Genomic DNA, 27,510 nt, shown 5'->3' on the forward strand with positions numbered 1-27,510 from the left:
GCCTTGCCCTTATTATTCTTACTATTCACATGGTAAGTTGCATTCTGTTAGCCAGATTTAGAGTTCAGGCATCATTAATAAAATTATAAAGTTTCTCTTTGGCCCACTGTAAACCCTTCTCAGCAGACTTTATATTTGCCTTTGAAATATTTTCAACCTGTGTTGTTGGTTTTTGAAACATTACAAATGGAAAATTTTCAGACCTTTTAACAGAAATATTTTTTCCCTGTTACATTCTTGAATTTGGCTTAGCACTATTGTTTATAGTATATAAAATACAGTTGTGTACGGTATATGAAATAATGAAATGTGGTCTGACATAGAACAATAGCTCATGTCCCTTTCCCATTTTAATTAATTTGTGGTTTTTTGGGAGCCTGATAGAAATCAGATAAAGATGATTTCTTTATAGATCTTTCTGATATGTAAATAAATCATACTGAAACTTTTCTTGTATACTGGGCCACCATTTAGTATCTTAAGATGTATTCATGGAAGAGAAAAGTGATATAGGTCCCAAAGGAACCAACTTGGGAAATTAAACCTAGAAATTCTGGGTGATCTTGGTTCCAAGTCACCATCTAATGTAGATTATTCAGCAAAGGTGCTTAAAGAGATTCTGTCTTGTTTCATTCTTATCAATGTGAATATAGACTTAGCAGGTATGTTTAGCAATTTCCTTACCTATTTTGTTAATCTAATTATAGTATCTAATAATGCCACTGCTGGGGAAATCTAAAAAGCATTGTGCTTTGGCAACTTGGAAAAGCTACTTCTATGTAAAATCTGATCCTGGGAATGGGTATGTGGGCAGAAGCATTTTCCCCTGTTCTTCTCAAGAAACTCTTTTCTGCCATCATAAAATGAAATTTTGTATACCCAGAAGGGAGCTTAGCAATTATCTAGAGGTTTTTTACAGGTGAGGAAACTGAGACCCAGAGAGGTAAAGGCAAATTGGCCAAGGTTTACTCAGGTAATAAGGAGTCCTGTACCTCCATGCTGGCCTGCCCTGCATTCTTCTGATATGTATATACTTTCACCTCTGTATCACGTTTATTTCTACACATCTGTTTCAGAAAGCCAAAATTATCTCGCTCTGAAATTTTTTTCTTCTAATGCAGCTGAAATTTAGTTGAGGCTTTTCCACTTGCCTATACAACTATTCTTCTCCCCCATCCTCTTGTACTTTTCTTGAGTATCTCAAGAGATTATATAGCAACTTCTTTATTTTATCATTAGTAGAGTCCAGATGGAATCAGGGATTAAAGACCTGGGAGAGTTGTCATGAATGGCATTATTTTTTCCTCACACACAGGAAAAAGAATAGGGTGCCAGATTTGTCTATTGAGTGACTTTTTGCTAAATTTTAAATCTAATTTGATGAAATCAATGAAATGGAGGCCTTTTTTTTTTTTTTTTAATTCACAAGCGGTTATTCCCTGAAAATTTGTTTTTGCCTTTGTGAGTTTGTTTTGGGGATGGGAATGAGAAGAGGAGAGCAGTGTATATTTTCTTCCTATCTAAAACCGAATTTATATTTTTGTGTTTTACTCAAATGTGAAATTTGTTCCATAAATCTGGAACTGGTAATGACTAATATCATGCATTTTGATACAACAGGATAGACATGATTCTGCTGATGATCAAAGTATTTGTCATGTGTGGCACGTGGATATAGAAGCTCTTCCAGAATGGATAAACTGCCTAATACAAGAAGTAAGTTCCTTAGTTTCTGAGTAAAATTAGGAATTTACTACTTTCAGGATTTTTTATCCTCATTCTAGAGCTATTTTTCTTGAATGCACTGTTTCAAGAGATAAGAAAGGGTCTGTAACTCTTGATTACACCTACTGGCTTCTTCGTTATTACTGGAGTGTTGCAGGTACTTTTCTGTCTCAGACTTTAAAACATAGTATTCCCCCTTCCTTGATTGCTCTTCCCACAGTTATTTACTGCTTCCCTTATTTCCATATATCTTTATTCACAGTGAGGCATTGCCTGTGGAAACTCTCAGTTGCCCTACTCCACTATTACCACTCTCACACTTCCTTTCTCCCTTCTCTGACTTATATAGCTACTTATATTTTGCGTACATATACAATACGTAATATATAGTACTTGTAAATATGCATGAGAATATATGACCTATATAAATATAGACATAACTATACACATACATACACACGCACACACTTACCCACATACATGTATTGCTTACTGCTCTTGTTAATTGCCTAGCTCCCCTACTCGAATAAAAACTCCGTAAAGTCAGAATTTTTTCTCTTCTGTTTATTACTACCTCCAGCACCTAGAACAATGCCTCCCAAGTAAATGAAATATCCTATATTATTCATGTATGCATACATATATAAAATAAACTGGATAATTAATGATTCTCAGTGGTACAATCAAAATCAAATTACCACATTTTTAGGGCTCCTTAATGAAATATTATAAGAGCAGGAACTCACCTTGTTAACAGTATGGTATTATTTCTCACATTTTGAAGCAAGTATTAGAAAAGTATAAGTAATGCGATTTTTAAAAAAAATGTAGTCGCCATTCTCCACTGACTTTGTTGTTGTTGTTAAAAAATAACATTTGATAGATATCCTCTGCATTCACTCTCACACTGTAATGATTTCCTGGGAACATGCCAGCGCACTGGTTTTAACTGTCCTGAACTTTACAACATGTGTGAGGGTGCTGCAGATATTCCACTATCTCTCCTGAAAAAAATAATTTTAAGCCAGTTCATTAATAATTTTGCACTTGAATATAGAAAATGCACTCTTATGTATATAACCAATATCTTTTGGTTTTATGTAAAAAGGCAGGAAGAGCTTTATTCTGTTGGTTGGGTAAAGTTCCCTCCCACAGTGTTTGGTATGCAAGAAGGGTATCAAAACAGACACTTTTCTGTGAGATTTTACTTGCAAATTAAGCTCTGTAGACTGATTTGCTTCCTGGTTCCATAGTGTATTTTTCTTTTCATTAGTTCACACTATATCCATATTCAACCTATTGTTTAAGAGACTCTTTTAGAATGCTTAGGAGTATTATTGAGATGGGCGTGATGTGCAATATTTTATCATTCTAGAATGTTGGAGTTGCTTATCTCTATTTATTAGAAGGCTTTTTTCCCTTTACTGTTCTGTCTGCCAATCAGAAAACAGAAAGCTAGCCTTTTCTGTGGCATAGAAAACTTTCATGTGATTGGCTTTAAAAAAAAAAAAATACAACTCACATTCTCTTTGATTACTTTACAATGAAAGCATTGTCTTACTTTCCTTTATTACCTGTAGGCCCAGTGGACAGTTGGAAAACTGAATTGCCCTTTCTGTGGGGCCCATTTAGGGGGCTTTAATTTTGTCAGCACTCCAAAATGTTCCTGTGGCCAGCTTGCAGCTGTACATCTCTCTAAGAGCTGGACCGATTATCAGCCAACACGGGCAGGCCGACTAATGAGACCATCGCTGAAATACTTGTCACATCCTAGAGTTCAGTCAGGTTGTGACAAGGAAACTCCGCTGACAGGTGGCGCCTCCAGAAACAGAAATCACGGGTTTTTAAATATGGCCCAAAATAATAATGGCCCTGGAAGATTAACAGAAGCACTCTGCCTGGAGGTACGGTCAACATATTTTCAGATGAAGAATGAGAAACTGCTCTTCAAAGCATCAGATCCAAAATACCAGCTTTTTGTTCCTCAGCTTGTGACTGCCAGATGCACTACAAGAGCTTTTCACAGGAAATCACATAGTTTGGATCTGAACATCAGTGAGAAACTGACTTTATTACCCACATTTTATAAAATACATAGTAAGACTACTGCCTGTCCCAGGCTAAATGAAACACAGCCTATTCACCTTTCTGGCTTGCCTTTAGAATCTAGTAAAAATAACTGTTCCTTTCAGATTTCATCCAATTTTGATCCTAATATGCTGCTGCAAAGATTTTCAGTGGCTCCCCGTGAGACCCAGACACAAAGAGGAGGAGAATTTCAGTGTGGTCTAGAAGCTTCTGCAGTGTACTCTGACCATGCGAGTTCTAACAACCTGACTTTCCTGATGGACCTGCCCTCAGCTGGCAGGAGCATGCTGGAGGCCTCGGACCAGGAAGAGCCCCTCTCTGCACTGGACTTCCTCCGCTCGGGCAGTTTCTCATTGGGGGCCATTAATCAGAGGCTCAGTAAGAGAGAAAGGAGCAAGTTGAAAAATCTGAGAAGGAAACAACGAAGGCATGAAAGATGGCTACAGAAGCAGGTAATTCTTTGAAGAGTTTACTAAAAATTCTGTGTTGTGAATCTTGGGGTTTGGAGAGAGGAGCTAACTTTGAATACCTTTATTCTAAAAACATAGTTTTAATGAGTGTTGAAATGACATTTCTGTCTAGGTGAACTTAATAATCATGCACCTCTCTTAAAATCGGCAAGTATAAACCTGTCTCTGTTCACATATGTTTAGAAAATGTCCTTTTGTGAAGATTTCCTCAATTCTAATATTTTACATGAATATTAATTTCATGATATTGAGATGAGATCATCATATACGTTTTAAATTTATTCATGTTGGGATTATTTGCAATGATTTTATTTCAGGTTAGGTTGAAACAAAGAAGTTTTTCTAATTCAATCTAGTGACAAATTCATTGACTTTCATCACTTTTAGCTTAAATGGATATTTTCAAGGAACATTATGTAATTATGTGCTCATATGATCCAGATATGGTTAACTCTACTAATTTGTGAAGTTTATCTTAATAATAACTGACCCTTACTGTAATTTTATAGGAGTGTGTGCCTGTCTATGGTTTAAATTCCTGTACCTATAATGATATGTTCAAAAACGGTTATGAGAAGGTATTGAACAATAAATTGCAGGTGCTCTGGAGACCAATTAAAGCCAAATGGGTGAGGTGCTCATGAAAATTTGGAAGTTTGAGGACCAGTATGTTTCTATGTAAACTTTTATTTGCAAATTGCCTTTGTTACCTACTTGTTTATAATAAATAGCAATCCTCATTAATCAGTATGTTGAATATTAACAACGTCCACAGAGCTTAAATATAGAAAGCTGCAACTTTGCCTAATAGTTCATTTTTTTAATTAAGCGAACTCGTTGCTTATGATCCTAGTCAGACTGAATAGAATAAAATTACTGCATCAAGTGCTTCAATCACGTTCATTATTTTTCATCATTTGGTTAGATAGTATAATTATAGGTAATTATTATATTTTTGACTGGATGCTGACGAGAGCATTATAGTTTGGTTTACTTGCAAGTGATGGTGTAATGTGACATCAAAGCATATATTGTAGAATGTTAAAAATGAATATATTTTAGCACCACTATAATATACTTCATGGCTAATTTATTGAAGCTATAAAATACAATATCTTTTATTGAAAATTTGACTTAAACCCATAGATAAATTGGAGATGGTCATATGTTAAGTGAATATTCGAAAGTCAGCCTTAAAAACAATGTAGAAGGCTTAAAATAATTCTCTAACAAATAGAAATTTAAAAAGTATAAAAATTATACTTGCTCTGTACTATAAATATGTGCAGATAACATCTTTGCAATGTAAAAAATGTGTTTAATTCTTGAGCTGGGTACTTCCCTCTCTAAGGGAAACTTACACTATATTACTGATTATTTTCCAGCATAGGAACAGTATTTTTATACAATTTAAAGCTAAGCAAGACCAACATCAGTGTTTTGGTTTTTTTTAATAAAGTTACTTTTATTCATTCACATACATGTGATTTAGCCAAACTGCTTGGCTAATTGATCAGAATGAATGAATTCTAGTCAGACCTGTGGCAGGTCAGGATAGGGAGTAATAGGGCAGGGTCCTAGGAGGTTTGTTTGGTTGCACAGGAGCTACTGACAAACAAATGCCGAACGTCTCCTTAGCAAAGAAAATTTAAAAGTCTGTAGCATCATGAAAATGACATGAGTTAGTGATGTGAGTGCACACCTTGGTTAAAGCCCGAAAGAAGAAGAATTTTTGACAGTTTTGCTAATTCAAGCAAAAAGATAAGTCTTGGAAAGATTTCCTATCTGAGCTAAATTAATGGCTTAGCTCTTCAGCTCATTCCATGTTTAGTAAAGAGTAGTTAATTCTGTAAACACATATCAAATATGTGTTTCATATACCATGCCTTTGAGTAATGACTTCAGTGCAGATGCTGGTCTTTTTAATTTTTTTAAAGACTTATTTATTTTAGAGAGAGAGTGCTCACACAAGTGGGGGGAGGGGCAGAGGGGGAGAGAGAGAGATCTGAGCTGAAACAAGAGTCCAGCGCCTAGCTGACTGAGCCACCCAGGTACCTCCTGCCCTTTTTTAAATAAGGAAGATAAGCATACAAGATATAAAGGAAAGGTTACCTATTGTTAATGATAATTTTTTTTTAAGTTTAAAATAATTGGTTGGGAAATCTAGATTTCTGACTTTCATTTGATATTTTTAGTGATTTTTTTTTCACAAACTAGACATCTTTATGTGGCAGATACCATGATAGAAAATGTTAATGACACTACAAAAAGTTATTTAAATTTTTGAAGCTTAAGGGTATAAATGAGATTAATATTGAAACAGAAACTACAACCAATTTTCAGTGTTTTATTCAACAGATGTTAATTAAACTTCTACTTTGGGGAAAGACAGTGCTGAGCAAACCTCTTTTTTTATTCACCATAGCCTTGTTGGGTTTCTGTTTTAGTTTTTGTAATTATTATGTGATAAAATAGATTTATTCTTGGCATATAGCTCTATGATTTCAACACACAGATTCATATAACAACCACCACAGTGGGGATACAGAGCAGTTCCATCACCCCAAAATCTACCTTGTGCCTTTATAATTGTGCTTTGATTATATCTTTATAGTCATATCCTTGTCCTATCTCTAATCTCTGGAAACCATTGATCTGTTCTCTATTACTTTAGCTTGTCTTTTTGATGATGTTGTAAAATAATAATGCAATGCTATAAAATTATAATCTTATAGTATATAACCTCTAGAGACTGGCTTCTTTTATTCAGTACAGTTGCCTGTGAGATCCATCCAAGTTGTTGAATGTATCTATTGTTTGTTTTGTTGCTCAGTAATACTGGGTTATATTAATAAACCACAGTTTGTTCATTGACCTGTTCAAGACAGGTGAGTTGTTCCAAGTTTGGGCAATTACGAATAGAGCTGTTAAAATCATTCCTGTACAGGTTATCGTGTGAACCTAAGTTTTCATTTCTCCAGGGTAAATTCTCAGGAGTGAGAATACTGGATTGTATGGTAAGTTATATTTAACTTTATAAGAAACTGTCAAATTGTCTTCCAGTTTGGAAAATGGTTATACCATTTTGTATTTCAAGACGTGATATATGAGAATTTCCTTTGCTGTGAGTCACACCTGGTATTCTCAATATTTTTTAAATTGTTCTAAGTAGGTATGTAGTCGTATCACATTGTGGTTTTAGTTTGCATTTTCCTGATGGCATTTTCCTAATAATGTTGAACATTTTTCATGTGCTTATATTTCTATTTGTATATATTGTTTAGGGAAGTGTCTGTTTAAGTATTTTGGTCATTCTTAATTGGGTTGTGTTCTTTGTGTTGAGTTGTAAGAGTTCTTTATATATTTTGGATGTAAGTTTTTCAACGCATATGTGACTTTCTCTGAGTCTGTAGTTTGTCCTTTTAGTCTCTTAATTTTTTTTTTCCTGTAGAGCAAACATATTTAATTTTGATGGTCTAATTTCCCTTTTTTTTTTTAACGGATTATGCCATTGGTGTCATACCTAAGACCTCTTTCGCCTAATTCTAGGTTATAAAGATTTTTTCCTGTGGCTTCATCTAAAAGTTTTATAATTTTAAGTTTCACATTAAGAATTATGATTCATTTTGAGTTTATTTCTTTTAATAAAGTGTGAGGTTTCAGTTGAGGTTCATTGTTTTACATAGAGATGCTTGATTGTTCCAGCACCATTTGTTGAAAACACTGACCTTTGTCCATTGAAGTGCTTTTGCAGCTTTGTTGAAGACCCATTGGCTATATGTGTGGGGGTCTATTTCTGGACTGTCTATTCTCTTCAGTTCATTTTTGTGTCTCTCATTGCCAGGAGTCCTTTTTCTTAGTTATTGTAGCTTTAATAAATCATAAAGTAGGATTCTGTGATTCCCCTAACTTAATTGTTCTTTTTCAAACTTGTTTTATTTATTGTAGTTCCTTTGCCTTTTCATATAAAATTTAGAATCTGCCTGTTTCCTGTTGGGATTTTGATTGTAATTATATGAAATCTATAGATCAACTTGGGGAAAACTGAAATCATTACTGTGTTGATTTTCCTAATCCTCGAACATGGTACGTCTCTCCTTTTATTTAGGTCTTTGATTTCTTTCATCCATATTTTTGCACTTTTTAGCATTCAGAACCTGGGCATGTTTTGTTAGTTTATGCCTATTTACTTTTTGATGTTGTTGTTAATTTTTTAAAAATTGTTTAAAATTGTATATTGCTAATGTACAGAAACACAACTGATTTTTGTTTTAACTTTGTATCTTGTTATTTGAAAGTACAGATCTTTGACATCTTGTCAGATTTATCCCTAAGTATTCATATTTTATACTATTGTAAAATGGTATTGTTTTCTTAAGTTTGAATTTCCAGTTGTTCATTGATAATATGTAGAAATAAAATTGAGTTAGTATGTTGATCTTTTATCTTACAACCTTTCTAATCTTACCTAGTAGGAACAGTAGTTGTTTTGTAGATTCCATTGTATTTTCTACTAGATCATCATGGTGTCTGCAAATAAATACGGCATTACTTCTTCCTTTCCAATCCAGATTTTTTTTCCTTTCTTCTTTCTTTGTTTTTTGCTTTTTGTTATTGAAGTAGCTACAACATCCAGTACAGTATTGAGCAGAGATGAGGAGAACAGACATCCTTGTCTTTTTCCTGATACTAGGAAGAAAGCATTCAGTCTCTCACCATTAGGTATGATGTTAGTTTTAGGTGTTTTATAGATGCCCTTTATCAGGTTGAGGAAGTTTCTTTATATTCCTAGTTTACTGAAAGTTTTATTATGAATGGGTGTTGACTTTTGTCAAATGCTTTTTCTCTTCATGATATGATTATGTGTTTTCAATATTAATATTGATTATTAAACTGAGTCAGTTTTTCAGTTCCACAGTAAACACCACTCTTATTATGTTGTACTTTTCTTCCTATATATTGCTGGATATTATTTGCAGTAATTTTTGAGAGTTTTTTTTCTAACCTCTGTACATGAGGGATATTGGCCTAAGGTTTTCTGTATTTTTGTGCTGTTTTTGTGTGGTTTTGATATCAGGATAGTACTGGTCATGTAAAATGAGTTAGGAAGTAATCTTTCCTCTTCAGTTTTCTGGAAAATATTTTGAAGAATTGATGTTATTTTTTCTTAAATATGTGGTAATGAAATTTTCTGGGCCTGAAGATTTCTTTTTTGTAAGGTTTTTAACTGTGAACTCAATTTCTTTAGTACTTATAGAACAATTTATGTATCTCTTTCATTTGGGGTAAGTTTTGGTAGTTTGTTGTTTTCAATGAATTATCTAAGTTGTTGGAATTGTGTGTTAGTATTGTTCATAATATTCCTTTATAATCCTTTTAATGTCTCTTGAGTCGGTAATGATATCCCCTTTAAAATCCTTATAATTAATGGTGGTTTGTATCTTCTCTCTTGCTTGCTCTCTTTTTTCTTTTTTCTTTTTTTAGTTTTGCTAGAAGATTATCAATTTTATTGATCTTTTCAAAGAACCAGCCTTGGATTTCAATTATATTTTCTATTGTGTGCTACTTTTAAATTCTTAATTTCTGCTCTTACCTTTAATATTTTCTTTCTTTCATTTTCTTTCCTCTTAGAAAAAAATACTTAGCAACTTATTAATTGGAAACTTAGAAATTTAATGGTTGGAAATCTTTTTTTCTCATCTAAGTATTTAATGTTGTAAACTTCCCTTTAGTTTCTGCATTAGCTACATCCTATGACATTATATTGTATTTTATTATAATTCAGTTCAAACTATTTTCTAATTTCCTTTGAGACTTTTTTTTTTTTTGGCCGACCTTGTTTGTCTAAGTGGTTAGTACAATCATGAAAAGACTGAAATACTAGCATTTTGAGGAAATTAATCAAAAATTTCTTACTGGGGAAAATATTTCTTCCTCTGGATTGAGGGAAAGTAAAGCTGTCTCTAGTATAGTTGTATAATATTTTAAAATAATTCTTTGTAAACAGCATTTCATTCTATTGTGTTTTCATTTTTTAACCTTAAGTCTATTTAATATGAGTGAAAGAAAATGTCTCTTTAAAGCCCACAGGAAACTATTGTGAAAAGAGAGTTTAGCTCATTTTTCTCTGGAGTACTGTGCATGAGAATATAAAATAATTGACCTAATATCATTGTTTGTAATAAATCACTGAACCATCTACAATGACTATATTATTTTGTTCTCAGTGAATTAAATGAGTTAAGACTACTTGTATTATTACAAAGGTGTAATTTAGGCCCTGGGGAGAGTAGAAGCCAATAAAGTGTATTAAAGACGTGCTTATTTGCGTTTATCTAGACAAGATACATATTTTCCACAAAGGCACTAAATTTCATTTTCATGGATTTTTACATAGCAATAATTTTGAACTTTGCATAGATTTTAAAGGAGTTCATTTAATCTTTTATCACTTGATACATCATCTTCAAATCATGCACAGATCATATTCCAAATACATACTTGGTTGTCCCTTTAAAAGAGAAATTTTTGTATATCTGAATTATAATAGTAATCCACATATTGAGCAATTATTCCCCATTTTTTTCTCTGCCTCCAGCAGAAAATTAATGGTTTATTGAAAGAAAAAGCCTTAGTAATGAAAATCTGACAATTAAAACTACATGACACAGATTACTGGTTTCATTAAACACAGAAACTTGGTCATGAAACAGTCTTTTAGGAAAGAATGTCATGACCTTTAGTCATACATGGCACAGAAAGATATTTATTTCTCAGTCTACTTTGTGTAAATTTATTGTTTCAGGTTGTTCGCTACTCTCTTCATTTTATTTTTTTATTCAAGTATAATTAGCATACAGTGTTATTTTACTTTCAGGTGTACAATAAAACAACCAGTTCTGTACATCACTCAGTGCTCATCAAGATAAGTGCACTCCTAATCCCCTTCACGTGCTTCACCCATCCCCCCACCCACCTCCCCTCTGGCAACCACCAATTTGCTCTTTGTATGTAAGAGTTAGTTTTCTATTTGTCTCTTTTTTGTTTATTCATTTGTTTTGTTTCTTAAATTCCACATACAAGTGAAATCATATAGTATTCGTCTTTCTTTGTCTGACTTATTTCACTTAGTATTATAGCCTTAGTATTATAGGTCCATCCATGTTGTTGCAAATGGCAAGATCTCATTCTTTTTTTTATGGCTGAGTAATATTCCATCATTTGTGTATATTGTGTGTGTGTGTATATATTAATGTTTGTATGTATATAAATATAAATACACATATACATGTACATATACATATACATACACACCACATTTTCCTTATCCATCTATTGGACACTTGGGTTGCTTCTCTATCTTAGTTCTTGTAAATAATGCTACAGTAAGCATAAAGGTACATATATCTTTTCAAATTAATGTTTTCATTTTCTTTGGGTAAATATCCAGTAGTGGAATTACTGGATAATATGCTCATTCTATTTTTGCTTTTCTGTGAAACCTCCATACTGTTCACCCATAGTGGCTGTGCCAATTTGCGTTCCCACCAACAGTCCACAAGGATTCCTTTTTCTACATATTCTCAACACTTGTTATTTCTTTTTTTTTTTTTTTAAAGATTTTATTTATTTATTCATGAGAGACAGAGAGAGAGAGGCAGAGGGAGAAGCAGGCTCCCAAGGAGCAGGGAGCCCGATGTGGGACTCGATCCCAGGACCCTGGGATCATGACCTGAGCCGAAGGCAGACACTTAACCATCTGGGCCACCCAGGCGCCCCAACACTTGTTATTTCTTGTTTTGTTTTTAATTTTAGCCATTCTGACAGGTGTGAAGTGATATCTCATTGCATATTTGATTTGCATTTCCCTAATGATTAATGATATTGGGCATCTTTTCATGTTGCCTGTTGGCCAACTCTTTCATTTTATTAATGAAACAACATTTAGGGCTTGCTCACTAAGTTGATACTTTGGCATTGTTTCTACCTTCCAGGAAGCCACCATCTAGTGAGATAATAAGATATAAATAAGCAGTCAATTGTAATGGGCATCACCAAATACCTTAACTTTGTTTTCCTGCCATTTCAATTGATTTCAAAATACAGATAAATGAATAACTGTGGAGCAAAATTACATTGACTTGATAATTCCTTTACTTTAAGATCTAAATTTTCTAGTGCTTAGCACAATACTTTGAACACAGTAAGTGATCAAGAATTTTTTTAGGGGCACCTGGGTGGCTCAGTCATTAAGCGTCTGCCTTCGGCTCAGGTCATGATCCCAGGGTACTGGGATTGAGCCCCGCATCTGGCTCCCTGCTCCGTGGGAAGCCTGCTTCTCCCTCTCCCACTCCCCCTGCTTGTGTTCTCTCTCTCACTGTCTCTCTCTGTCAAATAAATAAATAAAATCTTTAAAAAAAAATTTTTTTTTAATAAAACTTTTTTTTATTGTAGGATACTTTTAGATTTATATAAAAGTTGTGAAACTAGTACAGAGATTTCCCATATGTCCACACCTAGTTTACCCTATGTTAGTGGGGAGCCTGGGTGGATCAGTCAGTTAAGTGACTGGGGTCTTGGTTTTGGCTCAGGTCATGATCTCAGGGTCCCAGGATCAAGCCCTGAGTCAGGCTCCATGCTCAGCAGGGAGTCTGCTTGAGGATTTTCTTTCTCCCCTCTGCCCTTCTCCCTCTTGTGCATGCATGCTCTCTTTCTCTAAAATAAGTAAATAATCTTAAAAAAATAACATATTAGTATGGTATATTTACAATTAATGAATCAGTATTGACACATTATTATTAATTAGGCTATACCTTATTCACAATTTTTTTAGTTTTTACCTATAGTTCTTTTTTCTGTTCCAGGATCTCATCCAGGGTACCACATTACATTTAGTTACCATGTCTCATTGGGCTTCTCTGGCCTTTAAGAATTTCTCAGACTTTCCCTGTTTTTGATGACCTTGACAGTTTTGAGGAATGCTGCTTAGCTATTTTGTAGAAATAGTCAATTAAGAATGACTAATACTTTGCTCATGATTAAGCTGGGGTTATAGATTATATAATGGGTCCCCAAGACCACCCCCACATTCCATGATTCACTAAGAGGACTCACGGGACTCACCCTATAGTCATACTCATAACTATGTTTTATTACAGTGTAAGGATACAAACCAACTAAGTGAAGGGAAAAGATGCATAGGGCAAATTCTGGAAGAAGCCATGTACAAACTTCCAAGGTCCTGTCCCCGTTGAGTTACATAGAATGAACTTCTTCCAGCAAAAGTTGTGACAACACGTTCAATGTTGTGTACCAGGAAAGCTTATTATAGACTCAATGCCCACAGTTTTTATTGGAGGATTCCCTAGGCCCACAAAAGTAGTGTGTGGCAGATCTAGATCCCAGAGTCCATGCTATTAACCATTATACCATGACCTCTCAAGAAAGATTCTCCTCACATGGCTTATCATTCTTAGATGATGAAGAAAATATCTTATTATCACATACCTTTATTTTTCTTTCATCCTTTTCTGCATTTAACTAATGTCCGTGGGGTAGATCACTCTTGGCCAATAACTACACTAAATATTGAAGATACAGCAATGAATGAAATAGGATTTCTCCACTCAGGGACCTTTGAGTGAAGGGGGGAGACACATATGAATATCAGTGATCTTTTTCTTAGGCATTTGCGGAGAGGTCATATCATAGTGAATTTTGGCCAACAGCTTATTTGATCTAGGATTGTTTTTGGCCAAGACAGTGAGATGCACTGGAGAATCCCAGAGCATTCACAAAGAAGCAAGCCTGATTGGGAAAGGGTAGGAAGATTGTGTGGAAGTGGTAAGATTGATGACAGAGAAGAGAGGAGAAATGGTTAGCTGAGAAAGAATTGTGATGGAGTGGTCAGAAACGTGTTTGATTATGAAGATGCCATGTAGCTGCTAAGTAGTTTTAGGCTAGGTCCATGGTAAGAGCTCAATATGGGGTTGCAGAGTGTATGAACTGAACAAACAAATGACATATCCAGTGCTGCAGGCATGGAAAATGAACCAAGTTTCCTTAACCCTAGCTACAAGTTGGAATCCTCTGAGGAGCTTCTGAAAATGCCACTGCCTGGGCTCTATCAGGTTATATTTCCCTTGGTCTAGACTGGGCATCACTACGTGTGTTTGTGTTTATTAAAATATATATACATACAATATATTTTAATTTTCGAATGATCCCAACATGTAACCAGAGTTGAGAACTGTTGGAAAGAAGGAAGATCAACAAAAAAGCATTTAAAAATGGGTTAAAAGTGAATTTCTGGAGTCTTTGACAAAGGATTTATTTACAAGAGCAATGAGAATTTATTCTAATGGATGGTACAGAGGAAAGGCAGCTGGCTAGAACCGGGCTGAGAAGGAATTAGATGAAGAACCATACTGGAAAAGACAAGATCCTTTGACCTTACCCTCTAACACCTAATATAGCTCCTTGCATGTAGTAGAAGACAGTACAAATACTTCTGTCCAAGTAACAGAGCTTTTCTTGGTCTGGCATTAAGAGAATGAGAGTTTTGACTAAGCAAGCTGGAGGGAGGGAATGGAATGGAGAGTTTGTGGCCGTGGGAGTGATGGAAAGATTAGTTAAAAGTTACTGAGCTTCAGCATATGCTAGGTGCAGTCCAAGGTGTTTTACTTGTATCAGCTCTTTCCCATGAGCTGGTAGCTAGCTGGAGTGGGAGGAAGTGGGGAGGAAGGCAGGCTTTGGACATTACGGAGGAGCATGAAGGCAGTGACTCCCTCAGGCACTCAGGGGAAAAGGCAGTGGGTGTAAGAGAATGGCAAGGATGTATGCTGTCCTATCCCCCAAATTTGGAAAAGGCCGGTTGGTTTGGGGAAGAGAAAAAACAGAATCATCAGTGAGCTACTGCCAAAGAGACACTTAGAGAAAATTGGAGCTTATCACATAGGACTGAACTTGGTGCTGGGTGTGTTGGATGAATAGAACTAGACTATGCTTTCAGCTCTTTTGGCCTTGTATGTTCTGGGAAGACTGCCTGGTTTCCATTCTCAAACTCCACATTTGGCTTCATTTACCATATTAACCATCGCGGTATACACTGTCCACCTGTTGTCCCTCATTATCCTGTTTCTGTACTAACCTATTTAAAAAAAAAAAAAAAACCATCACAGTCAGGGCCTTCTTGTCCTCCTCAAACCTCCTTGGAACTTTCCAGTGCTGAGACGTAAGTCTCACCCACTCTTCTCATGCATAATAACCTTACAATATCAGCTTCCATGTGCCCCCAAATTGGGGAGGTAGCTGGAGTCCTCTCCCTGGCTGTGTATTACTGGTTGTAACTGCTATCCCCTGGGCCTTCTTGAACAAAGTACTGATTTAAAGGGAATTTTTAATTTTAGAAGCAGCATAACAGTGTTAGAGAAAGTTCAGGAAACAAAAAATACATTTACATATCAATTATTTAAACATCAAATTGAAGAGAGTCGATATTTCTGAAAGGAAGGGAGAATATGATTCGGGGTGCTAGATAGGGGGCTCCAACTCTTTTAATTATGTTCTGAAGATGGATACAGTTTTTCACAGGTCTTATCTTAGGTTTTATTCTATTTTTTATCTCTCTCACATTTTATAATACAGGTGAAGAATCAATTATAAATCGTATCATCCTAATAATGTCACCCTTTTTATTCGTTACTTTTGCTGCAAAATCTTAAACCATTCACCTTTGTTCTCCTTTTTGTAAAGCTAGAGAGAGGCTCCCATGGGTGATATAGGCAAGGAGTCTTCTACCTGTGAGGCTCAGTTTTTTTTTGATAGTACTTGTCTAATACTCTGTCAGAATAAATATTGATTAATAAACCAAGAGCAAAACTTTCCATTAAAAATAACTATATAACTTTATATATCTTTCCACTAAAAAATAACTGTATGTCTATACTGGGATAAGCTATTCCACTCTAAGCGTATGCTTTTATGACCCTCCCTGGAGTGCTAGTTTGTAAAGGTGACGTGGACCAGCTAGTTTTCCAACACCAGAGGGCACCAAATTTCCTCTTGCAGGGAAACAAAGCCATTTCTTTCCAATGAAGAATTTCATATACTGGAGTAGAGTATGGAATGGTATAAATTTTAGTCTCTTGTCAGATCATAACAGTAAGAGAATTTGTGCTTTGTGAGAAGGAGTTTACAAAATAATAGTAATGTTTTCTCTTGTTGCCATGAACTAAAAATCTGTCAGTGTTTTTACTACGCTCCTTTTCAGTGGCACTTACTGTGTTGGAATAAAACAGCTACTCTGTGATAATATTTGGGATAAAGTATTTTGAGGGAGCAATAGATATTCCATCTGTTTTGGTTTAAGGTTCAAGTGGCATGTATAGTTTTCTGGAAATGGGCCTGTCCCCTAAATTCAGGATAAAACCAGTGGCAGATGTGTTTCAGTGTGGAATGGGATGCTGGCAGAGGCAGTGAAATGATATCAGCTTGTAGATCACAATGAACCATTCACACCTTGATGTTTAGCAGTTTTGTTAACGTCCATCTGATAAACCATCCTTCCCCTATTCTTGAACAAAAGAATATTCAGGGGCGCCTGGGTGGCTCAGTCGTTAAGCGGCTGCCTTAGGCTCAGGTCACGATCCCAGGGTCCTGGGATTGAGCCCCACATTGGGCTCCCTGCTCAGCGGGAAGTCTGCTTCTCCCTCTCCCACTCCCCCTGCTTGTGTTCCTGCTTTCGCTGTCTCTGTCAAATAAATAAATAAAATCTTTAAAAATAAAAAGAATATTCAGAACAAGGCCATACCAGCCAATGAGTTCTTTTCACTAATTGTATTTTTTTTCCAGTTGAACATTTAAAGATATTTTTTACAGTGTAAGGGAAGTTATTTATAGTTGGTCCATCTTTTTCCCTTTTATCTCCAGGCACAACAGTTGATCATCTGTCCATGTTGTCTAATTACGAGCAAATACTAATGAGGCAGCTTCTATAAAGCAGCATCATAATCCAGTAGGAAAAATTCCAAGCATGTATTTTAAGGAAATTAGAGTGCTAGCTCCCTCTGTGTACTTGGATGGTATATTCATTTCCTAATGTTACTATAACATTTAGTTACTTAAAACAACACAAATTTATTATAGTTCTGGAGATCAAAAGCCTGAAATGGGTCTCACTGGGCTAAAATGAGAAGTGTTGGCAGGGTTGCATTACTCTCTGGAGGTTCTAGGAGAGAAACCATTGTATTTGTTCACCTTTTCTAGCTTCTACAGTCCCCATTTCTTGGCTCATGCCTACCCTCCATCTTCAAAGCTAATGATGGCCGGTTGAGTCTTTCTTATGATGTCGCTCTTTGGTTCTGACTCTTCTTTTGTCCTTTTCCCATTTAATGACTTGTAATTACATTGGGCCTACCTAATTAATCCAGGCTAATCTCCTTATTTTCAGTCATCTGATTAGCAAATCTAATTCCATCTGAAATCTTCTTTTTGCCCCTTAACATATCCACAGGATCCAGGGATTTGGATGTTGGCATCTTTGGTAGGAGGAGATTATTCTGCCTACCACATACAGTTTCAATGGAATTTATGAGTTAAGCCAATCTTGAGAGAAGAGAAATAGCTATTATAGATCTTGAAGGCTTAGGGGAAAATGAGTGTTTTTTTCTGACTTTCCCTGGAATTTTCCACATTACTCATTTTTGTAGTTTTCTTGGGTTTTTCCAAAAATGAATATGTGTTCCAGAGGCATAATTAATTAATCCTGTATTAGACATTACTATCATAATTTGACAGAAGAAATTATTTTAGTCCTTCAGGTCTTCCCTAAGTAGGTTAAAGGGCAATTAACTTTGGATGGAGGAGCTGAATCAGAAAAAATAAGAGGCACAAAGCATTTTAAAAAAGGCTTAGTGGTCTCTGGACAGACAACAGCTTGAGAGCAAGGGCTAGTTGGGTAAATGGTATGGTACTGAAGGTAGTACTGATCTACCTGACAGTGTTGTCTGGAACCAGGACTCTGAGTAAACGAACACTGAACAAGAAACCACATCTTGGCACATAGATCTCCCAAGTAGCACAAGGCTATACCAAGACCTCAGACTACTAGGGCCATTTCAGTCCATAGAAATAGAGACCACAGGTGTGTTGGTGATAGAAATGATAGCTTTCATTTAGGATGTCCATGTTAGTTTTTTGTACTTACTGACATCCCAGGTACCCTAAAAGACCAGTCTTCCTAATGTTGTTTTTTTTATATTACTTTGAAACAACTAAATGCCATGTGAAAGGCATTATAATATCTTCTCAGATGGTGTAAAGTAAATGGGAAAGAGATGCCACAAACTTGCTTAGTTTGGTAAGTGAGTTCTCTTACGTTTAACTCATCAGTTATCTAGGTCTCTAATCATTATGCTAGATCTAGAAGCTAGAACTTTGAGTTAGCCTTTAAGCTAATTAGCAATAGGTTGGGGGAATAGTGTATGTTGTATTGATAGGATCAAGAATCCCTGCTTACTCAGAAGTGAATTGCTGAATTTTGCTCTTTTAGCAGGTTCTAAAGCATTCTTTGCAGTCCCTAACTTTCATGCATTGCCATCATCTAACCTAGATTAGATGAATGGGTTTACTCCTGGGGTGAAGCCTAAATGGAAAAGAAAAGAAAACAATGTGCCAGCTCATGCAAGAGAGTAGATAGCCTTTGTAGCCACTATAATAGGTAAGTGTGAGCCAAAGAAGAATGTTTATTTCAGCACACATGAAATTATAGGAACCAATTATTTTTTTTAAATAAAATTGGTTTTTAAAACCAATTATATTTATTTTAAAGTGACTAGTTTCAGTGTTGGGATATTTTCCTTTTTAAAAACACTTAGATTTGGGGCGCCTGGGTGGCTCAGTCGTTAAGCATCTGCCTTCGGCTCAGGTCATGGTCCCAGGGTCCTGGGATGGAGCCCTACATCGGGCTCCCTGCTCAGTGGGAAGCCTGCTTCTCCCTCTCCCACTCCCCCTGCTTGTGTTCCCTCTCTCGCTGTGTCTCTCTGTCAAATAAATAAATAAAATCTTTAAAAATCTTAAAAAAAAAAACTTAGATTTTTCTCAAAGTTCAGGGCTGCATACTTGAGAAGGAAAATATCTTTGTACACAATGCTTGACTGGCACCTGGTAGGTGATTGTTGTCATACCAAATGCCAAAAGTTTCTTTTCCACGAGGCGGTAATAAATATTGAGAATATAATGGCTTCCTTTTCACAAGGTTCCCAAAGCTTAAAGTTTTCTATTTTTAGCTTTTTGATAGAACTTGATCTCAGTAACATGTTTAGGGAAGAGAGGGAGATTTTAATCTCTCCAGCTAGGTTTTCTTTATGCCTCAAAGAATTACACAATATGGTGGTTGTCAAATGCTCATCTCTAGACAGGCTGCATCAGGGTCACTAGCAGAGCTTTTTACAGTCCCTCAGAGATTCCAGTGCCCTAAGTCTGGGACAGGCCCTAGACAGTTTTTTTTAAAGCACCCGAGTTAATTTCCAGTACACAGACTTGCTAACTCTTAGATGCTTGTTCTAAGGTTGACTGAAGTTGAAGTTTAAACATCTCTCCTTGATGTTACTAGACTACATCTATCAAAAGTCGTAAGATCAATATTAATGAAAAAAGCGAACAAAACTTCTTAAATGGTATGTCACACTTACAAGTTGGTAATATGCTTTGGAGTCGCACAATGGTAATGATAATGATAAACAACAACAGCAACAACAGTGAACACTTACATAGTGCTTACTCTGTCCAGGTACTGTTCCATTCCCTTTCAATGTATTATTCACTTAATCTTCATGGCAACCCCATGAGGTAGTTACGTTATTATTGCTGTTTCACCAGTAAAGGTTAGATATCTCGTCCAGGGTCACCCAGCTAGTGGTGGGTGTCCACCACCCAGCTAAGTGTTGGAACTGGGATTCAAACCCGGGCCATAAGACTTAGGAATCTGTGCTCTTAATCACTGTGCTCTATCTACGGCTTTTCATTTTATCTCATGATTCTGTGAGGCCTCGGAGCCCCATGCATATCATGGGAAGAAGCTCAGTAAGGTGGTTTAAAACCATGAGCTTGTGGGCAGACTCTGTACAGCACTGGCTAGGTAATCACTTAGTGGATTACTTACCCTCTCTGGGCCTTGATTTTCTCATGCAAAAAATAAACTTTAAAATATATTCTTTATAAGGTAGTGGTAAGACTAAGTTAGGAAATGTTTGTACAATACTGAGCGCATGCGTTTTACAGAAGGAGCACCCAATAATTGGTAGCTGTTACTATTATTATCATTACTGTATTCTAAGTTTTGAGGTGTCAAACAGTCAAGAGGCCTAAAAAGTAAAATATTTTAGCTAACATGACTGCCCAGAATTGATTGGCTGGTTAGATTTTAGCAATTACAGCAGCATATGGATGATCTAGCAAAGAGACACAAAAAGCCTTAGTTTGCTGTGCATAAGAAGTCTAAATAGACCAATTTAAAGCATCCATATTTTTTTTTAAAGATTTTATTTATTTATTTGAGAGAGAGAGAATGAGAGACAGAGAGCATGAGAGGGAGGAGGGTCAGAGGGAGAAGCAGACTCCCTGCCGAGCAGGGAGCCCGATGCGGGACTCGATCCTGGGACTCCAGGATCATGACCTGAGCTGAAGGCAGTCGCCAACCAACTGAGCCACCCAGGCGCCCTAAAGCATCCATATTTTTAAGGACTCTTGTGGTTTGGATATTAGACGTAGATGGTGTGTCATGAAAGCTAAAACCAAAGATCTAAACACCAGGGCACAGGCGGTTTATTCCTAGGGACTCTTCGCTTCGGGGAGCACGGAAAAGCCCCGGGGGAGTTCAGTGGGCTACCAGTAGTATGTCTCCTAAGAAGATTTTAGTAACCAATGGTGAGAACTCCCAAGGAGCAGAGGATATAACTGAGAAATACAGCTTTGGGGCATTTCTTGGTTTCCTTGGTGATAAGCTGCACACTTTCCTTTACATGAAGTCATCTTGATCCTGAGCAGTAAGGAGGAAAAAAAGCTGCCAGGATTTGACATCTTACTTAAAAGTTATTTTTCTGAATTCTGGTGAATCTGAAGAGTTGTGCACAGCATCATCATACTGCCACCTGTGGGAAGACTTAGTGTCCTTAGGATTTCCCTTTGCTTTTATTCACATACCTTCTTTTTTTTTTTTTTTTAAAGATTTTATTTATTTATTTGAGACAGAGAGAATGAGAGACAGAGAGCATGAGAGGGAGGAGAGTCAGAGGGAGAAGCAGACTCCCTGCCGAGCAGGGAGCCCGATGTGGGACTCGATCCCGGGACTCCAGGATCATGACCTGAGCCGAAGGCAGTCGCCCAACTGACTGAGCCACCCAGGCGCCCTATTCACATACCTTCTATATCTGCTTCTTTCTCTTGTTACTCCCAAGACTACTGTTTACTACAGCAATAGATAAGAGTCTTCACATTTGGACTCTTGCCGTGGCCTCCCAGCTATCCTCTCTTACTTTTCAATCTCAGTTCGTTTGTTTATAGCTCCGCAGTTGTTCCCTTTACCGTCACCTTCCCAAACCTCTGACCACAATTGCCTACAGGATAAATAGCCGTCTAGGGCGCCGTGCCGTGCCTTTGCAGACCTACTGTCAGTTGTATCCCAGAGCTTCTGTTCCAGCCAAGTTGGACTGCTCACTGCACTCTGAAAATGTTTCACCTCTTAGCTTTATTACATGGTTTTACTTACATGGATTGTCTTCCCGAAACCAGAGCATCCTTCTGAAATGCTGATCATCTCTGAAGACACAATTAAAAAAACATCTTTTTTTTCTTCAGAGTCTTTCATACTTGGGTAGAAATGATTGTCCCTATAGCTCTAACTCCCCAAATTTGTCTTATTACCTCTACTGTGTTGTATGTTCCTAAAAGTCAGTGAAAAATTACCCAAACCAAACTTCTTTTGGGTCTTCCTTGGATAACATCTAAGACATGCTTTGTATATAGACACTCAAGGAATAATTAATTATTGTATATAGACACTCAATCAGTAATTGTTAAATGAAGTTAGTGAACTTTTGCAAAAAAGGCAATATACTGAAAACTGGACAACATTTTGGGTAATTTCATGGACTCACCCAAATATTATATACTCGGTGTTAGGTGACTTTTAAAAAGTTTTGAGACTTAAGAACTTTCTCATATATGAAGTGAGAAATCGACAATGTTTAAATGTTGAATATGCAGGAAATGATACAAAATTATTTTTAGGGGTGCCTGGGTGGCTCAGTTGGTTAAGCATCTGCCTTCGGCTCAGGTCATGATCCCAGAGTCCTAGGATCGAGCCCCGCATCGGGCTCTCTGCTCAGCGGGAAGCCTGCTTCTCCCTCTGCCTCTGCTGCTCTTCCCCCTGCTTGTACTTTCTGTCATTTGCTTTCTCTATCAAATAAATAAATAAAATCCTAAAAATAAATAAATAAAAATATTTTTACAGTAGTTTGTTCTGTGGTGTAAAAAGTTGCTTACATTTCGATCTTATATTTCAAGTTCTAACCTAAATATGTTACTGAATTATTAACAAAGAAAACAGAAAGACTATGTTTGCAAAATTATACTTCTGGGTTTTTTTTTTTTCCTTCTTAAATACATAAGCAGGTTTTTAGAGCACATAAATATTACTTTTGGCAAAGTAGGAAAGAATGTATTATTTTGTCTTTAATATTTATTATGTCCATTAAGACTACTGTATTAGTTATCTCTTGCTATAATGCTGCCTCAAAACTTACTGGCTTAAAACAACATCTACTTTGTATGTTTCCAACTCTTTGGCTAGCAGTTTGGGCTAGGATCAGCTGGTCACTACTTAAGCTAGTCTTGTCCCCATCATCTGGCACTTAACTTGGCCTAAAAGGTCCATGATGGCCTAACTCATTCATAAGTAGTTTGATGGTGTTTGAGGTTTTCCTCTTTGTCCCTGTGATCTTTTATCCTTAAGGATTTTCATGTGGCAACATTGCCTTGTAAGATGCCTAGAGTAGAAGCCGTATACCACTTGAAATCTAGTCTTGGAAGTCACAGAACATGACATTTACTATATACCATTGGTCAAAGCAGATCATGAGGGTAGACCAGATTCATAGGTGGAGAAGCAGTTCCTTCCTCTTGATGAGAGGAGCAAAAAAATCACATTGAGAAGGAACATGGATACAGCCATAGGAGGAGTTATTAGGGCCATTTTGCAGACAATCTATATTACAAATGTTGTGTATTTCAGAATGTTAAGAGCTAATCCTCAGTTGTCTTTTGTTTCATCCAGAAAACTCTGTGGAAAACTGGTTGTATCCAAAGTGTTTACCCCCTGATGACTTTGCCGTTTGACTTAAATGGACTTTTTGGGGAGATTTTTTTTTAAGATTTTTTTATTTATTTATTTGACAGAGAAAGAGAGAACACAAACAGTGGGAAGCAGGAGAGAGAAAAGCAGGCTCCCACTGAGCAGGGAGCCTGATGCGGGGCTCGATCCCAGGACGCTGGGATCATGACCTAATCTTAAGGCAGAAGCTTAACCAACTAAGCCACCTGGGCACTCCTCTGGGGAGATTTTTCAATAATACCATATTTTCAGCTCCCCTCCCCAAGAGTCCTGTTAAATTCATCTGGAGTTGTCCTAGTCATTAGAATATTTAAAAACCTTTCTGTGTCATTTTAGTAATGTACAGCCAGAATTTTGAACCACCATCTTAGTGTTCACTGTATACTGTTCATTATCTCTTTTTTTTTTTTTTTTAAAGTGAGCAGTGCTTGTGCTGGTAGATCAGAAATTAGGTGAAACAACTGATAAAGAGCAGTTTGTTGCCTTATTGATTTTCAGATTATGCTTCTAGTTTAAAGCAATGTGAAGTACTAAAAAAGGAAATAAAACAGCCAACACAGATAATTTTTTAAGGGAACTAGAAGTGAAAGACATTTAAAAAATTAATGCAATGAGAAATTAATCATAATTACTATTGAGAAGCATTATAGTTATAAATGGCACAGTGGGCCAAGTTTTGCTTATGGGCTCTTGTGCACACTCTCCATGAACTGATATGGGATTGCGTGCACGCCTCTGAGAAGAGACTTTAGATCTTCTCTCTCATCCAATGTGTATTGGGTGATACGCACCAAAATCTGTGAAGGAAAACTAATAGCATTGGGAGCTGAAAGAAAACAGTTCAGGAGCCCTACTGAAGAGTGCAGAGTCACAGATATTAGAACTGAAAAGGCCCACTGGAATTTTGTAGTCTACCACTCTGCCCACCTTGTTCTCGTTCACCACCACTAGAATTGAGACTGAGTGCCCTGAATAATCTCCTTGCATTAAAAATGAATACCCTGGGCCTTTGCAGAAAATGTGTCATTCTTTGGGGCTTGTATTGAGGAGGGGGACAGCATTAGCATACTGGAAAGACAACCAGAAGTACTAACAGACTGAGATTTGAATCCTGGCTCCACTGACAATTTAGCAGTGTGGTGTTGTACAAACCTTGAACTTACATACCTGAGCCTTAATTTCTTCTATGTGTTTAGAGCCTTATTCACAGAAAGTAAGAATTTGATGGATAGATGCTACTTGCATGTCTCTTCCTCCCCATTTGTCATTCAATTAGTAAGGAATTTTCTCCCTTTTAATTGAAGATGAATAGCATGGTCAGTGGCAATACTATGATATTAAGCTTTCTAACTTTATTAAATAACAGTAACCCTTTGTCATTTTACCGTAATTCTCAGAGTATTTTTGTTGAAGTTATTCCTTTAAAATGTTATGTCATAGGGCGCCTGGGTGGCTCAGTCATTAAGCATCTGCCTTCAGCTGAGGTCATGATCCCAGGGTCCTGGGATCGAGTCCCGCATCGGGCTCCCTGCTCCGCGGGAAGCCTGCTTCTCCCTCTTCCACTCCCCCTGCTTGTGTTCCCTCTCTCGCTGTCTCTCTGTGTCAAATAAATAAATAAAATCTTTACCAAAAAAAAGTTATGTCATAATGTTAAGCGGGGAAGAAAGGGCATAAAAGTATGTTTGTAGATAATTTGATCACAATTATGAGAAAAATTGGAAGAAAATATACCAGAATTTTACCAAGATTTACAAAGATCTTTCTTTTTTTCTTCCAAAGATTTAAAATAAACATGAATTGATTCTATAACAAGGAATAAACAGTACACACGCTATGTTTATATATATATTTGCCAAAGGTAGCCATACTCTGAGACAGGTTTACGCACTTATTTTGTGAAAGATACCTGTTATTATAGTGACTGAAACCACATACAGTTCTGAAGTTTTCTAAGATAGACAACCCCAGAGTTGAATATCTTACCACTCTTCATGGATTTTCTATCTAAATTTATAGCATCATTTAACACTTGGGAATTTTTCGTGCTTCCATTTCCTTTGCTACCCACATATTATTTGTTATCACACTTGTAATTGGTTATTAAAGTTGATACCTCCTGCTTTTAAACTATTTCTTTTCTTCTGCTCCTATTATGTGAGGCCCTGTTTCAAGCCCTTATTATCCTCTTCATGAATTAGCTAAAACATACCTGCTCACAACAGTCTCTTACCTAAAAATCTATGATCCTTGTTTATGAAGTTAGTGTCCACACTCATTCACAGTTTACTCCCACCCTACAGTTCTTTTTTCATCCTCCTCATCCTCCTCATCCTTCAATCCTCATTTAAAGGTTAATCTTTGGTCAGTTTACCCTGGCACATTTAGCTGCTTCCCTGTCTCCTAGGTTCTTTATTAGCACCCTGCTTATAACATGTAGCACCCCGTAAGTTTGTGTGCATGCTTGGACTAGACTATGAGCCTCTAACAGGCAAGGCCTCTGTGTCTTTCATCTTGATGCTTCATAGGTTCAGCCAAGATAGACAGTTACTAATTGTTTGGTGAATATGATATAAAGTGTTTCCTAATTTCCTCCTTATCCTCTTCTTTCATGACTGAATTGAATAGTTTGTCAAAGATCACTCACAAATCTTAAATGTTCAAATAATGAAAAATAAAATAACTGAGAACAAGTGTGGCTGAGTGTATGTGTGTTGGAGTGGGAGCGAGAGCTTTCTCAAATGGAATACTTACTCTTAGTTGTCTTATATAAAAAAATTCCACATTATAAAGTTCTTTACTTCAAAACCAGTATTAAGACTTAGGATGGTGCTGTACTTGTACTAATGGTAGTAATTTTGCTTTTGACTACATTCAAACCCCTAAATCCTGAAACTACTGATTATTAGCTGTGTGATTAAGAGAAGAGTGTGAGGCACTTTACATATATTGTTTCTAATTTGCACAGTAACTGTATCACATTGGAATTCTTATTTTGTACAAGAGGTGAACTATTTTAATCTGAGTCATGTAGCAAGTATGTGGTAGTGTTGAGATACAAAAGAACTGTTGTTGATGTTTTAAAATAATCACAGAAAGGTAATGTTTAATTTAACAATATGTTGCAGTTGAATAATACTTGAACTATGACATATTAAAAGGATTGTTATTGACATAATCTACAAATGAGCAGTTAACATAGTTCCTAAATACTAGTCTATAAAAGTAGATTCCTATCTATAAATTCATGATCAGTTTTTTTAATCCAGCCACCATTCCCACTCCCCACCCTCCACACACATGTAGATTGGCACTTAGCAATGCAGTTAGTTCTGGTGGGCCTCATTTAGTGGGGATCTGATGTCTTGCATTCACTAACTGCTAGTATATGTCTTCCTTTGAGTCGCTTATATTTGGAGTCAAAAAAGATGCTTATGTGTTACAAGTTTTTACAGGCATTGTCTTGGATCTGCGTTTCTTTATTTGTGAATCAGCATGTATATGTAAGAGTTTCTGACTGTTAACATGTTTCTGATGTTCTGACTTTATAAAGTATTTACTTTTTAGGTCATCTGTGTATTACATAAATAATAACTTAATTCGCTCATATCTCATCAAATTATTTATTCTAACTGCTAAAGAAGCAAGGCATACTGAAGAACAAGTACCCTTCCAAATTCTACTTTTAAATAAGACTTCTTTTATTATATTTTAAGGGTTTATTAAGATATGTGCTCTTATTAGGTTTGTTTATATATTTTATAGTTTCCTCAGGAATGAGTTGGTTCTTTCTGAAAAGTACCTAAGACTCTGTTCAAAATACCAAGGTGACTTTGGTTG

The 27,510-nt window shown here is 36.3% G+C and overlaps 1 protein-coding gene across 1 annotated transcript in view; it reads left to right on the forward strand.

The window, feature by feature from the left end:
- The window catches only part of RNF180 (ring finger protein 180), a 152,548-nt gene that overhangs the window by 22,994 nt on the left and 102,044 nt on the right, over positions 1-27,510 (forward strand). The window contains exons 2-4 of the mRNA XM_021701955.1: positions 1,621-1,716; positions 3,306-4,265; positions 7,265-7,300. Of these exons, the coding sequence (XP_021557630.1) occupies positions 1,621-1,716; positions 3,306-4,265; positions 7,265-7,300 (1,092 nt within the window). The remainder of the gene's footprint in view (positions 1-1,620; positions 1,717-3,305; positions 4,266-7,264; positions 7,301-27,510) is intronic.

Source organism: Neomonachus schauinslandi, chromosome 7, assembly GCF_002201575.2.
Source record: "Neomonachus schauinslandi chromosome 7, ASM220157v2, whole genome shotgun sequence".
Taxonomy (NCBI): domain Eukaryota; kingdom Metazoa; phylum Chordata; class Mammalia; order Carnivora; family Phocidae; genus Neomonachus; species Neomonachus schauinslandi.